The sequence below is a fragment of the Excalfactoria chinensis genome, chromosome 5 (genome assembly GCF_039878825.1).
Source record: "Excalfactoria chinensis isolate bCotChi1 chromosome 5, bCotChi1.hap2, whole genome shotgun sequence".
Classification (NCBI taxonomy): domain Eukaryota; kingdom Metazoa; phylum Chordata; class Aves; order Galliformes; family Phasianidae; genus Excalfactoria; species Excalfactoria chinensis.
Genome location: NC_092829.1, coordinates 7,218,333 through 7,236,583, shown reverse-complemented (window position 1 = coordinate 7,236,583; position 18,251 = coordinate 7,218,333). Strand labels below are relative to the sequence as shown.

At 37.7% G+C, this 18,251-nt stretch overlaps 1 protein-coding gene across 1 annotated transcript in view; it reads right to left on the bottom strand.

The window, feature by feature from the left end:
- The window catches only part of NUDT14 (nudix hydrolase 14), a 48,243-nt gene that overhangs the window by 16,591 nt on the left and 13,401 nt on the right, over window positions 1-18,251 (bottom strand). The window contains exon 2 of the mRNA XM_072337943.1: window positions 7,359-7,402. Coding sequence (XP_072194044.1) covers window positions 7,359-7,402 — 44 coding nt within the window. The remainder of the gene's footprint in view (window positions 1-7,358; window positions 7,403-18,251) is intronic.

Sequence of the window (18,251 nt, the reverse complement as noted above, 5' to 3'; positions counted from 1 at the left end):
ATAAAAGTCACAAAAAAAGAAACATAAGAGTGGCATGCAGGAATAAAAAAGAACTGATTTAATCCATGCCTCCCCTTGACTATCAGCATATTTGGTATTTCAGATTCCCTTGATACAATCAGAAGAAAATCAATGTAGTGTGCAATCACAGAAGTATTTAGAAAAATATGTATTCCTCTCAGCTGGGCAGCGTGTGAATATGAAACATACACGTAGCACTTCTCCCTTATATGGCCTCATAAGGGAGCAAATAGGAAGATTCGTGAGTCATTCAAGAAAGAAAGGTAGTAAAAAAAATATCACCTAGATGTGACATCATTGTTTAAAGCATCAATTTGCTTTTGTTCTTAAAGTTACAAGGATTAAGTTTTCTGAATACAACATTGACAAACTGATCTTTCCCATCATTTTCTGTGTAATTTATGATCCCAAACAAAACTAATCATAAGAGAGGATTCATCCTTTAGGGAGGTCTTTGTCATCTCAAGTTATTTCAGAGTTATTTTGGGGGACCAGGAGAAGGATTTGCCTACATCCTGTGTTACGTCTCTAATCAGATGAGCCATCCACTTCGCAGCTGCACATCCCTGAAAATTTACAATATATAGTATCTAAAGTGCTGCCTTCTTTCTTTTATCAGAGAATCTAGAGCACCCAGTGTCTTAAGCCAGAGGAAACAGCCCATTTTCAGAACAGACAAGTAATAAAGCTGTACCCTTTGATTATTCTCCAGTGCAATTCCTTCAGTTTCCCAGAGCTTGAACTAGAATGCAGAGAGTCCTGAGATTAAACGTGTGTGCTCGCACAATCTTTATTGGTCTATTTAAGTCTTCCTTCAAAGCATTTTACATTTTTCAAAGGCCAACACCAATCCAACTGGCTACTTAAAATGCAGCCTATTACAAAAGCAAGGCTATAAGCTCCTGACAAAAACATTCACCCTTTCATACTAATCACAGATAAAGTGGATTTGGCAGAAGATAATTAGAGATGTCTAGAAGACTTCTGTATTCAAATAAAATGTGAATGCTTTCTCCAATACAATTCAAATATTCATTACTAAGTGAAACCAGGATTAAAGCAGCAAGATGCTCGTGGTTAAAAAATTAATGTTACCGTGAAAAAAAATAATCAAAAGAAGGCAGGTTTCAGTAAACTGAAGTGCAGCAGGAAGTTGTTCATAAAGCAGGACGTGTATGTCTGATTAATCATCAGACTAGCAGAGGAATGACTTAAGAAGTGCTAACAATTCCATATACATGCGCTTCTAAAACTATCTAATTGTAAAGTAGCAATTAGTACCCAGGCAAAGATTAAGGCGCAGGACAACTTGTTTGGAATAAACAATCCTCCCAGCAGGCTGTTTGCATCTAACAAAGGAAAAAATAGAAAGTAAATTCAACTGCAAAATAAATGAGACATCAAAGCACATTGCTCTCAATAACATTCTTCAAGAGTCATATCTTGGCCTGTATCCCAGGATACCCTTAGCAATGAAACACTGCATTTCAATGGGATTCTTTCAACAAAATATTTTAATAAATAAATTCAGGTTTTATTCTATTTTGGTTAATTAAATAAATCTTTGTGGGCATTAAGCATAGAATAAGTCAGTCTGATGGGCTTTTGTTCCAATTCTCAATTATTTGTGAAACCACTGTTTATAAATGTTATCACCTAATAAGACCACTAAACGATCTATCTAAAAGGCAGAGGTATGACTTCATTCCAAAAAGGCAAAAGTCAAAGCTTTTAAACAACTTGAGAATTCGAGGACAGCACACAAAATAACAATGTCAAGCGTTCTGCCCAAGCTAGAAAGGGATAAACCAGCATCTTCACTTCACACCTATCCAAAATCAAATGTGAATAGCAACATTCTCAGGGGTACATGTTGAGTCTCACCACCATGAGTGAGAAACAGAGAATCCACATTTTACCACTTCTTTTGCATATGACTGAAAAATAATTAAAAAAGAAATTCCTGAAGCTGTAAAAACTAGATGTCCCTAATTTGGCCACCAAGGACCTCTGTTTAGTAATGTATGAGTCATCAACCAAAACTCTTATGTGCTTACATTTAAATATTTTTATTTACTCATGTAATTTTCCAATGAATCAATGCCCTGAATAATTATTTTATCAGCATTTTACCCTATTTGGTAGAGTTTATAAACTAGATGGTGATTTAATGGCAGACGTTTAAAAAGGTGAAATCAGAACTCAAAATCTGGCTTCTGATTTTGTGTTTTACTCTGATAACTTTACAGCATGAAATGCATTTACTTTTCCCTCATCATACCATTATCCTGACAGCATCCTTGATAAACAGATACCAGGTCCAAAAAGGTTTTTATCATTTCAAATCTGAAATATTTTCTGTACAAGGTCATTCCTTCTTGTTTTGTCACTGGTTACTGATGAGATGAAATGGTTCCGGTCCACTTTCTAGCATTCCTTTCCATTTTCCTGATAAGCAGTAATTTTTCTCTTCTGTTTCATCATCCTCTGCACCAACATGTCCAGCCATCACTACTTTTTCTCTCAGCTATTATTTCCCTAAACTTTTCATCATTTCTGTTCCTTGTTGAACTACACCTGGCATCTGAAGATAATGATGAGAACTCTACAGCACTGACACCCTGGAGATGTTACAAAGACAGAGGAGGTTTACAGCACAAGAACGTATCACTGCACACAAGAGCCACATGCCACCCAAGAAAGACCAACTTTTTCTTAAGCTGTAAAGATGCTAAAAGACTGTATTTTACCCATTCTAAAGCTACTGTGATAATTCTTGTGCAAAGAAAGCATCTGAGTTAAATTTCACGGCATCTTATAATACACCAGGACATAAACCAGAAAAATACATGTGGGATTAAATTTCCATAAAGCCCAACCGATCCGGCATATGAAACAGGAGAAGGAATTTAATCTGCTCCTATAACATGCTCAGGGCACATGACTTCCACCATATCTCCAGCACTGCTGCTGCAGCCACTGGGCCAGAACAGTGGCCGGCTGCCTCTGGCTCCAGTAACCCAAGTTGTGGCCATGGGGTGGAGAGTGGGGCTGTTGTTACCCACCCAAGAACACCTTTCTTCTCCCATGCTGCACTGCCAGGCATTCTTTCCTCTGTTCTCTTTTACCTGCAACGGATGGGAAGCTCTACTTGTCAGCTGTCTCTGCAGTACATTCAGTCTGCAGCCTCCTCACTAAGCAAACACTTCAAATAAGAAAGAAGTTGCTTTAAATGAGAAATGATCTCTTACCTTCAAAGAAGCCAGTCTCATAAGGCAGCACTATTATTTCCCTCTCCCCTTTTTTGGGGGGGGGAGAGATGAGAAAGAAAGTTTTTTTCCTTTCAGAATGTTTAAGTCAGGAACTATTCCTGTGACACTGTGACATGTTTTGTACTCAACCAAAGTATAAGTGTGCACGTGCATCGGACCTTTGTTGTAAGCTTTTGGGTCCCAATGCATTTTTCTTGTCACATGACCTTGACAGGGTTAGGAGGAACTCACCTAACAATGCAGCTTAATCTCTTCTATTTTCTTTTTCCTTTTAAATGCAGTGTACTTCATAGAGACATTCGGATAGTTCTAAATAGAGAAGTAACCATAATTTTGCTTTATACCCGATCTAAAAGGTGTCCTCCTACTTGTCAATTACTAAAAGTTTCCTGCTCTTGAACATTACTACTCCGAGCACAAAAGCACATGACTCCACACTGACCTTCAACTGTTCCCGAATTGTGTCTTTTAAAAGCCTTGAATCCGTTTAAGGGGAGCTGCTGAAACCTGAAACGAACCAAGTCTATTGCTTTATAGAGTAGATGAATGTAAAACTGAAGTATTACATTTCAGGCTCTTACTGTACTAAATATAGCAAAATTAGGAAGCGGGGGAATATAACCAGAGAGTGAGTCTGGTTTTAGAGACAAGATTTTTGTTACAGACATGATGATTATGTTCTAATACTCGGTCCATTTCTGTTTCTAACAGAAAATCACTGTAAGCGTGCAGAAGTAAGATTAACTCCCAATCGAGAGATTCCTTTTGAATACCTGTGATGTTAAAAAACAACAAAAAACAACTCTCCCCCCTAAAGACCACCAACGCCAACCGCTAAGTACTTCTGAAAGACCTAGTATAAGAAGCACCCTGCACTTAGATTTATCTGGTAGAGCAACACTCAACTGAATGTCCCTAGAATCACCAAGGCTGGAAAAGATAATCTAGTCCAAGTGCCAACCAATCCCACCATGCCCACCGCCCATGTCCTTCAACGCCACATCTCCACAGTCCTTGAACACCTCCAGGGATGGTGACTCCACCATTTCCCTAGGCAGCCTGTGCCAGTGACAGACCACTGAGAATAAATATTTCCTAATATCCAACCTGAACCTCCCACGATGCAACTTAGTTTTTAACAATATGGGCTCAAATTCAGATCTGCACTAACTAAGAAAGAAGGGGAAATAAAAGGAAAATCAAATAAAAACGCACCATTTCAGCTTGCACAAGTGTTACACCAGCTTCTGTATGTATAAATGAGGACTGTGTTGAGCCCTCCTGATAGATATTTAAGATGTTTACAGTAGGTGACTCACACCTAAGGCAAATGAAATGACTGTTGCAGCCCTCATGTTTTCCTCTTTGTTAAATTTAATCAGCTGTTCATCTCAACAGTTGGAAAGTTAGATTTATACGGAAATAACTTCAACTCTCTTGCTAAACGTTTTCCTGTATCAAATATATATTCTGATAAAAATCTAGTGAATATTGGCTTACGCTGACCTCATCCAAAACAAGAAAAAACACTGAGGTCCCAGAGGAGCCCAGAGCTCAAACTCTCAGTTTACTGTCATAAGGCACGTATCAATTGTATGTAAAATTATAATGCCCTTATATGTACATTTTGCAGATCTGGCATTCCAATCTGTAGTTCAATGTAGACAAACAGGCTTATTTATTTATTTAAGGAGCACTTAATGGTATTACAGCATTTTCAGAAAGAAAGAAAATAAAAAGTACTTTTCAAAAAGGTGTCTTAAATATGGGAAATTCCTACAGTCTTCCTGAATGAGACCATCATTTCCTAATTTTATGCCCTGGGAATCTGTGATCAACAGCATGTGCATCATGGAAACTCCTCCTTCAATAACTTATCCTTCATTAAGACCCTTAAACCTGCAAGGGCTCTCTAAGTTTATATCCCCCTCCACATGCCTTGAGCATATGGAAATGACTTTTCCTTACAAGCAGCATCACAGCTATCTTATAAAGATATAGTAAAACAGTTTATCCAGACCTGACAAGGAATTCTTGATTAATCCATTTGATAATAATTGACTTTCCATTCACAAAGAGAGATTATGTAAAAGCATGGATTTCCTATGCAGAAAGTTCACATTATTACCTTTGATTCCAAAAGTTACCATGAATTTACTGGTGCAAGAGCATTTGGCATTCTGCAGTTCAACAGTGATCACTAATAAGTTTGGATGGCAGCTGTTGTACATCTGAAGCTAACAAATGTTATGTGGCCAGAGATGACTGGCATGACATGTGTCTGTAGCCCTTTTATACAGTTATGCACTCAACTATTTTAAAAATGTTCACAAAAGTCCTTCAGAAATACCATTCTCAAGAAGTTCATGGAAAAACAATCCTTTAATATTTACCCCTCTCAGTTAGTTGCATATGCTCACACGTTATCACGCAGCGATAAGTTAAAACAAAAGTAATGACAAATTATTCTTCTGGAAGTCATGCCCTTCTTAGCACTGTGACTTGAAGCTGGATTCACTCGCTTGAAAGTACAAGGCATATATTAAATTTCCAGCAATCAATTATCATTTCAGCCTTTGTATCCGTGATCATACATCCCAGCACATGCCCATATGGATAGACAGAGTGCAAAGACAGAACAGTCTTCCAGGCAAATTCCAAAAGCAAGTGTAAAGTTCAGTAATGAAATATCACTCCCTTGTCTGTTCTTAACCTCAAGCAGTACAGGCTTTTATAAATTTTCATCAATTTAATATTTTCATAGACATCCTGGAAGCCTTATGTTCATAATCTTTACACTGACAGAAAGTGTCCCTATCAGCAAAGTGATGCAAATATCCACCCCAAGAGCTTACACACAAAATACATTCACTGTAAGGTCTGAGAGGATTTGGACAGAATAATTTCAGGAAACACAAAGGAATTTACTTACCTCATACACAGGAAGAATACGTCTCTCAAGATGACTCTGACTGTTTCAGCTACTTTTGCCACAAGTGCTTTGCTACATTTTTACATGAATAAACTCCTAAAGGCTTTTTCCAAGGAAAAGTTATTACTTTTGCTTTTTATTTTTCTATTTTCCAATACTTGAATTTTCAGTGACTAGATCATATATTTATACAATGTAAAAAGTCAAATACTTTATTATTAAGTAAGTCTGAGACCGAGTCTCTCTCATACATACTCTAATTGTTATTATCTGGCATGAACTGATCCTTACAGTCAGGAGTTAATTTCTTTTTTTATAGGAGAAATAAAATTGGAAAGACAGAATAAAACCAGAGGTCATCCATTTCTTTCCGTGTGCTTAGAAGAGCATTTTGTTGTACAGAATGAATGGTCTGAAAAGTTTCAAATATTTGCAAAGCTACTGTGCTTTGCTTGAAGCATCACAACATGGCAGTGATGGAGATGGTGAAAATAAAAATGTTAGCACAACACTAGTGTATGATTAAACATGAAACAGAATCTATGTCTTATTTCAAGTAATTGCCAGTGACAGAATCAAACACTATGACCACAACTTAAGACTGTTTTTTAACAGCCTTCCCATTTGTACAATGCATGGGCTTGTATTTTCACAGGTGAGGGAATATGCTCAGATACTCAAGTCTATATCATCTATCTTCATGAATAACACAACTCCATATTTATGTACACCGTTTATATGTATATGCATATAAGTATATGGGAGCAGAGTCATTTCCTCAGTCGATATTTCCACACTCAAGGAAGAGATTTTCATACAATTCAAGCTTTTAATTCCATCTTCCATTCCATCGTTATATCACATGCAATGCATTATGTACAAAAACTCTAATATCTGACAAGTCAGGCACGGGTAAATCACACTGGAAGACATAAACCATGTGGAGACTTTAAAATTTCTGCTAATTCTGTTTAAAGCAATGGAGAAGCATCTGCATTACATAAGCAGTTAGAATTGAAAAGGAACCTGGAGGAAAAATGGGATATTCAAAACATTAAGGTTTGATCATTGGAAGAATATAGCGTGAAATACAACTTAAAGACAAAAGGAAGTAATGTTACACCATCCATTACCTGTCATGTGTCCTCATAAAGTCCCAAAACTTCTTAGCACCATTCTGGGGGGGAAATAAATAAATAAATAAATATACACACACACACACACATATATATAATAAACATGTCAGTAAAATGCATTCCAAGTGAAAACTGATTATACTGAAATCGAGCAAAAATTTAACAGGTATCTTTTTACAAACTCAGTAGAGATGATTTTACTGATGTGATCATTATTCTGGATTTTGACAGTTTATCTTTTCAGCACAGCTCAGCATTTACCACCAGCTGAACTAATTTGGGATCCAGGCTAAGAAAGTTGAAGCCCACCTAACTGATGTTTCATACTTTGGGTTCTGCTTTCCAGTGTTATGACATATATTGACAAAACCAAACTAAAACAATAACTGATCTTCCTTTGATACAACCATCGAATATGTTTGCAGAGTTATTTCTCTATCCTTATATCTTACAAAATGTGATCTTTAGGTAACTTCCCAGCCACTGTTTACTACTTGCAAGTTATCTTGTCTTCTGCTGTCTTAAAATGAATGACATCGACCATAGCACAGCTGAAAGCAACTCCTGAAAACAGTCACTTTTCCACAGTACACACTTACTTGCTCACATATTCTGTGTTCTGTAATAATATATGTCAGTCCATACATACTAGTTAACAGATACATGTATATAGTTCAGTACCTATTTTAAGTCTATTAGACATGTGGCAATATTTTTCAGCTGTACAACTCAAAAGACTTCCCTCCTAAGTCAGCTTCAAGTCTGTATTACTGGATCAGAATGGAACTCAAGGAAATTCATTCAGTTGATACCTTTTTTATATCAGCATAGCAAAAACCAGACCAGCTGAAGACATACAAACGTAAAACATACTTCATGTGAAGAGCAGCACAAGCTCTCTGTTATAACATATACTTAAACAGATGATCAAACCCTAAGCAACTGGTTAATGATTTAAAGCAGGTAAATGCAAGCAATGAGAGTAGAAACAAGTTCAGTTGGTTAGTAAAGGTGCCAACCAATATAGAAAGGCTCTTCAGCTCTATTACAGATGTCATGACTACCAAGTACACAACAGCTGGTGGGGATTAGATAACAAGCACTCTGGTTCAGAGATTAAGCTCCTGAGCTTTATGAGTTTACCAAGCTTTTTGGGAGAGTGACGGTTTGCTTGCTAGCTGGGTTTTCCTTCATTCCCACAGCTCTAATTATAAGCAGTTGTCCACCTCAAGAGAAACTCTAGTCTACCATCAATGCCTTTGCATAACTTCTGTAGCATTGACAGGAATCAAATGTATGCATCAGAAAAGAAGCCATGCCATTGCTTAAATGCAACAACATTGAAAGAGAAGTAAGGACAGCAAATTCTCAGTGTGAACTGGAATACTAAGACCCTTGGCCATCAAACTGAGTATATCCAATCTGTTCCACCTGGTGACAGACAGAACAACTTAGAAAAGACTATGACACAACATGTATTTGCAACTTAAAAGCACAGGCCGGTGCTGTGTAATAAGATAACTTAGGGCATTACAAGCATAAGTTCTGCTCAATCCTCTTGGAGGTTTATTTCAGCATGTGAGATGAATGAATGTGGGGTATTTTTTCTTGCTTGCAGACTGAAGTGCAATTTGCTGTTTGACGTGAATGATTTGAGAAACTGAGAAATAGAGATAACACCTTTTGTATGTACCTTCATACAGGTTCACCACCTTCAACCTCCTGCTGCCACCAAAGGTAAGATACATGGCCATCCATTCTCCTGTTGTAGTTTCTCTCTCCCTTGACAAAAATATGGGTGTCTAACTGATGGAGAAGACAGATGTCAAGGCTACCCTAGATTAACTTATGCTCAGTGCTGCAATATTACTTCCTATGGTACAATCCCAGTAAAAATCCTCCTAGCTTTTTCCTCTTCCCATCATTTATTATAGAATCTGATTGCTTTGGAGTACTAAAGGAAAGGTTCCATACAGCTGAAGAAAATTAAACCCTGGAGAATGAGCCTTAACCATGAGATCTGAATACCCTCTCCTCATGGATGAGCCCCATTAACATTAGCAGAATCAACCTCATAGATGTGCATGCAATTTTTAACAAAAAAAGAAACTTAGTACGGAAAAACAGAAATGAATCAGAATCATACAAGATAGCTCTTTTTCTTCTAGTTTCTAAGTGGTTGGACAGAACTTTCACTAGAATAGAATTTAGTTGGTTCAGGACTCAAATTCAAAACAAGCCACAGGCTAAATTAATTCCAATCTGTCCATTAGAGAAGCTGTTTATGATGATACACTCTGATTGAACGTTATTAAGCTCTTGTCTGACTATATTGGAATAAAAAGTATATTTTATATGATCAACCTGCACCTGTCCAAATAAAGAAATCAATAAACAAATGAAACATTCCAACATCTCATTGTTTACAATGGCAGAAACTCAAATGAGCACCAGTCATGCCCTATTGTCCAAGCCAAATGTAATTCGAACCCAACTGTATGGAGTTGAGTTCCTATTGTACCCAATGTGTGGTTCATTCCTAACTGACCAGTATGAAGGCTGCTAATTATTAATAGCATGTAAACAGTTACCAATGATTCTTATGCTGCTTTACATACTTTACAGAACATTAATTCTTTCCAGTTTCTAGCCACCTATGTGAAGCTGTATGTAATATCTCTATCTTAGCTGTAAGACAAAAATTTTATTTACAGCACTGATTGAAATCCATACTTTCAAAAACTGGGTAGCCATGACTATTTGTTAAATTGAACTGCCCCATTCTGTATGTCCCATCTTTGCCTTTGACAGCACTCTCTTATCAACCCAATTACAGATAACTGCAAAGAATTAAAAGATGTAAGTTATCAACATACTCTCAAGAAACAGCAGTGTTGTGAAATGTAAAGGCTCCCTCAAACACTTAATGTTCTTCATTTTAATACCAATACATCTGTATTATTGTAAGTAGTCCATTCTCCAGTGTCTGCTAAGGAACAATCAAAGTATCTCAAAGAAATGTGAGAAGTAAGCATAATAGATCCCTGTTAGATCTTAACGTTGACACTTAGTACTTTATGTTTAAAACAGATTTTGTTGTTATCCTTCAAATGGGAAATACATCTTTTCACATTCTATAAAGACATGTCAGCAGTAGTTTGTATTAGTTTTTATTTGATCAGAATAGCAGTTTCGATACTCTCAACAGCACTGTGTAACACATAGGTGATTTGGTAAGTCTTTAATTATAAAGACAGCTCTAGTTCTGCACTCAGTGATCAGGTTCTGGGATGCTGCAATGCTGATCTACTGCATATAGTATGTGTAAATTAATGAAGCTGTATTCAAGGAGAGGTAGCGTATGAGACAACTTCGTTTCAGGTTACTCGGAAGCCAGATTACTTACATAAGAACAAATTGCATAAGAAAGCCGTATCAGGTCAGATGAGATGTCAACTTGCCTGATATACCACCTCTGACAGTGAAAGGAAAGTTTAAAGATAGAGAAAGCATTCCGCATTGCTTCCCCAGGACACTCTTTCTGAGCTTTGACAAAAGGTAGTTGAAAGATATCAGAAGACAACCCCCCCACAAGGCACCATCCACAATTAAACACAGTCCCTCTCTCCTTTTCCAGTCCAGAAAAGCAAGCAGGAATAGCAATTTCTACTCTACTTGCACGCACAGTAGTTTGTCACAAGTTTGACTTGATAATGCCATTGACAACTCAGAATCACAACACTATACTACAAGCTTTCCAGTCAACATACGGAGAACATGATCTCTTTTGGCTCAAGTGATTGCAGGACAACCACGCACTGGAAAGCACTCTCTACTTGGTTAAGTGTTGACAGTAGATTTAAGTTCAGCAGATGTGTCCCCTACCAGCAGAGAGCTGTTTATGATGCCACCCATACCTGATCTCTGCATTCTCCAGGAAATGAAGAGCCTTCCTGCACCTGCTCATTGCCGTACTCACAGACAGGAGTCTGTTCACACTATCTATGACAGACAAGTTGGACTTGACTACAGCCTCTGATCAAAATACCATTATATTACCCAACTAAACTGCCCGGCTAAAATGCCTGGAGGCTCACTGCACCAGAGATATAGCCTTTCCCCACTACTTTATGTCATGTCATGTCTGAATGATGCAGTCACATTGTCAGGCTACCAAACACAGAGGATCACTTTTGCTTACTAAAGGAATTCACTGAAGTCTTAGCCCAGCCTAGCCAAGAAAGAGTAAAATAAAGAGTAGAATAACACACGCTACATTATGGTTGCAAATGGTAAAACATCCACTGTCTCTGATCTTATGGTAATACAAGGTGTGCTCCTCACATGAGGGACAGTGGTGTAACTGGAGCAGAAAATGCATCTGCCTAGGCCCTACTAATAGCTCCTCTTTCATTTGCTTCTTTAAAGCATTTAACAATTTAAACAGCTACTGAATTTAAAGTATTGGCCAGGAGCATCTCCTGTGTTTATCCAGGGAAAGCTGCTGCTTGGACAAAGTTTCCAAGAACTGCACAGTATCACCAAAGTCACCTCAGTGAAGGGCCAATAGCTTATTAGACTTCCTTACATTAGACTTCTAAAGAAACGTTCAGCAGGCTAAGCAAGCAGATCACTTTAAATGCAGCAGATTTGAATCCAAAATAAGCAAACTTCACATATGCCACTAAAAAGAGGGAAAAAAAAAGAAGTCTGTCCTTGACAATGATTAACTTCTTATTGTTTACATTACAGGAGAGACAACAAGACGTTTGGAGACCTATTGTGATAGGCATTAAAAATACGTAGTGGGAACAGTTCCTGTTGAATGATCTTACAGTTCAGTTAGAGCCCAGACAAAGTAGGTGTAAACAAACCGAGGCAGTTAAGGAAGAAAGGCAGGTACATAGTATACATGGTATAGATAAGCTATGCGGAGATATTATGAGGGGTAAAATGACAAACAACAGTAATGACCCCTTAGCTTCTACCAGTTGGACTGGGTTTAAAGCGGTTACCCAAGAAATGAATGTTCCATGTTTGTGGGGAAAAAAATAGAGCTCCTGAAGTTGATATAATTATAATATACAAATAAGTCTGCTACTCCACTTACTCCATTCTCACACTTCTAAGACACAAAAACAACTAATATCCTTAAATCCAAGGGTTATGACTATTCTTTAAGCAATGAAAGTTACTCCATAGGTAAAGAAAAACAGATAAGAAAATTAGTTGGCAAATAATGGTCTTTAACCAGAACCAGCAGCGCCAAGCAAGTGTGCGGTCCCTGTTTAATCATTTACATGTCACAAAGCAGTAAAGCTCCCTACAGGAATAATGTGATTTTGCTGTCTTCTCAGTGAAATACTCTCAGAAGTACGAGTGTATTTTCCTCACTAAGCACAAAATTATTTCCTATTGCATGTACTCCATATTCAACTAGAATCACAGAATATACTGAGTTGGATGGGACCCATGAGGATCATCAAATCCAACCCCTGGAATTTAACTCATATTCTATTAATGTATTTATACAGTGTTGCTTCTATCTATGTGGAAATTCACTATGCATTTCCTTGTTGAGGTATCTACTTGTTGCCCACAACTGCCTGGTAAGAGAATACCAAACTCATCGCTTATTAGCTGTGTCTTTTCAGGTTAATCCACATGAAACACATGCACTGAGAATCAAGTAACTGATTCCAGAAGACAGACAAAAATCTGTCCCAACTCAGGCAGTTCCTGCAGCCTCTTGCTACTTTATTTTCTTAAGTGGTCTAAATTAATGCTTTTCACTCGAATTCACCTTTTTATGATCAATAAAATCTGCCTAGAGGTACATCTACAATAACAGTAACTCCGTAATTCAGTACTTCCTGGTTTATGCATTATATGTTCCTATAACAGTAAATTATGCCCTGAAGATGTGCATCAACTGTTGCTTCTCTATTAGTCACAGATCTTGGAGTAAACAAAGTGGACTTCCCCTGCTATAAACCTAGCAAGACAGGAGACACTGTATGCTACAACCTTAGCCTTCTGTACACAAACCTTTCAGTACAGAAATGCTCCTAGCAGCTGAAATTTCATGGAATCATAGAATCATAGAATGGCCTGGGTTGAAAAGGACCACAATGATCATCCAGTTTCAACCCCCTGCTAAGTGCAGGATTGCCAACCACCAGACCAGGCTACCCAGAGCCACATCCATTTCCTTGTTACATTTCTTTTTTCAGCTTAATGGAATCTGATGTCACACCTGTAGTGATATTCAGTGGAAATCTATCAGGATTTATAACTTAGTATAGACCATTTCTCGTTAGTTGAATTATTCATGCTAAAATTCTTTGCTCTATGTGATGAATGCATAACGTTTCCAGTGTCAATAGCAATGTGCCCACATCAGACGTACTGCTGGGCCAAAGTGAAGACTGAATACTTTACATTTTCACTTTCCAACCACTGATCAAATTTCCTTGCACTGTCTGAATATTTTTCACAGTATTTTCAACACTATGCCAAATGCAGAAAAGCTATCTAAAACAAACAAATACATCAGCTTTGATGCCAGAAAATCCCCGTGCCCCAGAGTTTGGGGCTGTTTTAAAGAAATACAGCATTAAACATCAACATGATATGGTAAAACCTATTTGGAGAACAGAAATTATATGGGGAAAAAACAGCTGAAACAGGTTTGGACTCGTGCAGTTTTCCAAATAAGAATAAAATGAAATAATTGCTCCACATGCTTTAGAAGTTGTGTTGCTTCCTGTTGAGTATTTTTGTTAGATTAGTAAATTAGGGGGTGCTTAGCATCTGTCTTTTGTTTATAGGAGCTGTTGTGCTGTACTGAAATATTGTTTTCATTAACAAAAAAAAATGGTGTACACAGTCAAAAATTCACAGATAATTCATATTCAACGTTTTCATGTTAATAAAACATCTTGATCAAACTATTTTGCATATAGAATCTGTTTGAAGTAATGGCTTATTATGGTTGTAGGGTTTTTTCTTGTCTACTTCAAAGGTTTGATTTGTGAGAAGCAGGGAGATAGCTGTCATCTTTGTACAGAATCACAGAATGGTTTGGGTTGGAAGGGACCTTTAAGACCATCCAGTTCCAACCCCATGCTACAGGCAGGGACCCCTCCCTATAGAGCAGGTTGCTCACAGCCCCATCCAGCCTGGCCTTGAATGCTTCCATGGAGGGGAAATCCACAGCCTCACTGGGCAAATACTGACAGATTTTATAAAAATATTACATATATTTCAAGAAGAAAAGAAGCACTTTCAGCTGGCATAAAAACAAGCAACTTTAAAAAAAAAAGGAGTTATCAATAAAATCATTCTAATCGTCATTAGTTGAGTGCCTGGACCTCTTTCTTTTCCTACTGAAGGTACTTATCAGTATTAGCGAACTGTTTTACGCCTGGCTATCACATTACATAACTATTCATTTAAATGTGAATTGGTTCTATTAAAGTCAATCTGAGGATACTGTTTCTTAACTCTATTAAAGTCAATCTAAACTCAGACTGCCTCTTTTTCTACCCCGGTTGCACATCTCTTCCCTACCCCTACCCCACCCCTCCCAATTGTGCGGCCATGCTGCAAGCTGGTTCTGGATCATGATCTAAAAAATGAGCTCCACAACAACAACAAAAAACAATGAAAAAAATGCATTTTAGTAACAGACATGGATGTAAATGCCATTATATACACACACCAAGTTTTCACCAATGACAATTAAACAGAACAGTCTTGGCCTCTTCAAAATTATTGCAAGAATATAGAGATGTATCTGATAAGAACAGTCAGAGAAAAAGACACACACACACACACAAAAAAAGCCTAAATTACTATTTCAGTTCACACCCACTAATCCACTCCATCAGACTGCACATGCTGGAGTAAATGAAGCCTCATCTTCAAAAGCAATTTGCAGAATTACTTGCTGATGTTGAAGAACTACTTCAAAAGAGTTTAAGTGTTATGGAATTTTACTGTTTTTTAAACAAGCCACTGTTTAAGCTCAAGAGGAAAGGAGGGGGGGGGGGGTTGGGGGAAATGTTTGTTTTTTAAACAAAGGCTTTAAGATTTCATTCCTAAACTATTCTGAATGCTTATTTTAAAAGCATCATGATTACTAATAATGGTATTTTGCAATTTTTAACTAAATATTTAACAGCATTTGAATGCTTCAGTTAGAAAGGACTGTTTCAGTCATTTGTGCCTTTATGGAAAGTGCATGCAAAACACACAAATGGATGACTTTTCAAATACATTAAAAATAAACTCTGTATCTAAAGTACAGAAATGCTGCTGTTAATTGGCTCTGACTAAATTAAGTAAGACTAAGACAAGCAAAATTCATAGGGACAAATCACCCTACTCACTACAGCACCCGCTGACACAGCACTTCTGGGCAGGGCAGAGCAGGGCAAGGCTGCTGTGGTCACTACTGAGATCATTTCTTGCATGAGGATCTTGAGTGGTAAAGGTGCTCAGCTCTGTGCAACACAAATTCTTTGAGGCATGGACTTGACTTCTTATCTGAAATTAGCTGGAAGATAAAGTTCCTTGAAGAAACGTTAATAGACACCAGTAGAGACCACACCAGGGTTACCTAAAGAGACGTGAAACCTAAGGTCATAGACTACAATTTTTACAACCCATATCAATTTTCTCTTCAAAGTGAGGGTTATTCTGGTAGGAGTTTGTAATGAAACTGCAAACAGATGGTAATGGCAATAGAATTTGCTGTTCAAAGGTGCAATTTTTTCACACTTTAGGAGGTAAAATAAACAATGGAGAACACACTAATTTATTCAACTGTTAATGCAATACTGGGCCAAGCCACTTTGTTCGTTTTATGTACATCAAATGCCAGAACAATTATAAGTGAGATACCTGATGTGTAAGTAAACTTTCTCTCATAATCCTCTGGAAGTTTACTTTTCAGGTCACAGTTTGTTTTTTGTGTGTACTTTTCAACAATGGAATTGTTGCAGTTGAGTTTGGCATTCAGCTATCAGTAAGATCACTTACCTCTGAATGAAATTTTAAAAACATGAGAATTAAATGCACATGAATACATGAAGTCAGACCTTCTCTCTGTCCTTGTTTTCTCATGCTTTTAAAATGCATTACTATTAAGAGAGATCACATATGTATATTATACATGATTTATTCAAAGTCAAGAGTGTAGTAGTATATTGAAATCTATACTACAAAGAGTAAGGATATGGTGCTTGCATGGAGAAACATGATATGCACAATAGTCACTAACATCATTTTAAGTCACATACTGAGCTGGTGATGTTCTGAGTTGAGATGCAGATGGGGTTTTTTTGATATCAAGTTGATTGTAATAAATTCTGTTGTAAAGGACCAACTGCTAATAGGCATGTTTCAGAAACAAGCTGTAAATGAATATTCCAATGCTCTTTCACCTAAATTCCTACAGCCTGTTGTATCCACAGCAAACAAATCCATCTTTACCATCTTTTCCCTCTGTTCTGTTGCTGTTGTGTTGTTGTTTTTAAAGCATCAGTTGCCTGATTTTGTTTATTTATTTTTGCTAATTTGCTATCGATGAAACAAAAGGAAAAGCTCAGGAAATGTCAGCCACGACCATTTTTTTTCTTGCCCAGTCTGACCCAGGTCAGCCCTTCCAACAAAAGAGGACCACCCTCCCTTTCCCCACTTCCTGCATGGTCTCCTGCCCTGCAAACAGCACAAATACTTCTCCAGCCACACACTGAGCCACACTACAGATGGATACAGGACCTAGACAAAAAAAGCTCCTCCACTCCCAGGCCTGCTGCCACTGCACCAAGGTATGTACCAGGTGGGACCAGAGTAACTAGGACTGTCTCTCTCAAGTTCTTCAGTCTTGATCTCCAAATAATGATGGATGTTCAAGATTTTATTAAGTTCAGTGGGATTGATACACAAATCTTAGAAGAGGGGGGTGATGCTAGAAGCAACTGACACAATTGTCCTGGGTATACCATGATCAGAAATTGGTAATGCTTCATCGCCTCAATCCTGTATCAGAACAAGCAAACGTGCTTCGAACATCAAGAGCGCGTCCCTTAGGAGAAGTAATATGGGCCTTTGATGAGCTTATTGTACACCTCTCACATCCAGAGAACATTAAGGGAAATTAAAAATAAAATTCCCCAAACAGTCTTGGAGGTAAAAAAAACACAGATTCAATTTCTCAGAATTAATTTGGTGTAAGGAAACTGGCATACGTCAGATTTTTAACTAGACAGTTTTAAAATGGAAAATAATCAAAATGACACCTCAACCCCACCCCCCTTTTTTTTTTTCCCTTATATCATAAAATGACAAAAGTCTTTCTGGATTCAGAGTAGCACTCCGAGTGCAAACCATTCAACCTCCAGCTCATCACTGCAAGCCATCAGGTGCTTACAGACTCAGGTGCTACAGGAGACACAGCTGCTGGCTCCAGCCCTGAGCCTAGCAGCCAGGGAAACACCCAAATGCAGGGCTGCTGAGAACTCCTACATGCTCTGCATTTCATTTCTTTTTCCAGACTTTTCCTTTTTTGTGTAAATTAGTTCATTTTCTGAACTACTCAACGTTACTGGGATGTAACTAACTATAAAGAAATTTAAAATTCAAAAAATAAAAGCTTTGTTTTAAATGGAAGACATCTCCAGGAAACCTCTGTTTTCATCTTTTCTGGTCCATTGGTAGCCACAGTAACCAAGATAAGTGGCCTAACTACTATCAGAGTAGTGATAATCAGTGACAGCCAGAGGAAACAGCCTCTCGACATAACCTACCTGGGTTGGGGTTAAGTCTGTGGTTGCTATTTCAGAACAGAGTAACATTCAGTACACAGTATTCATCGCAAGTCTA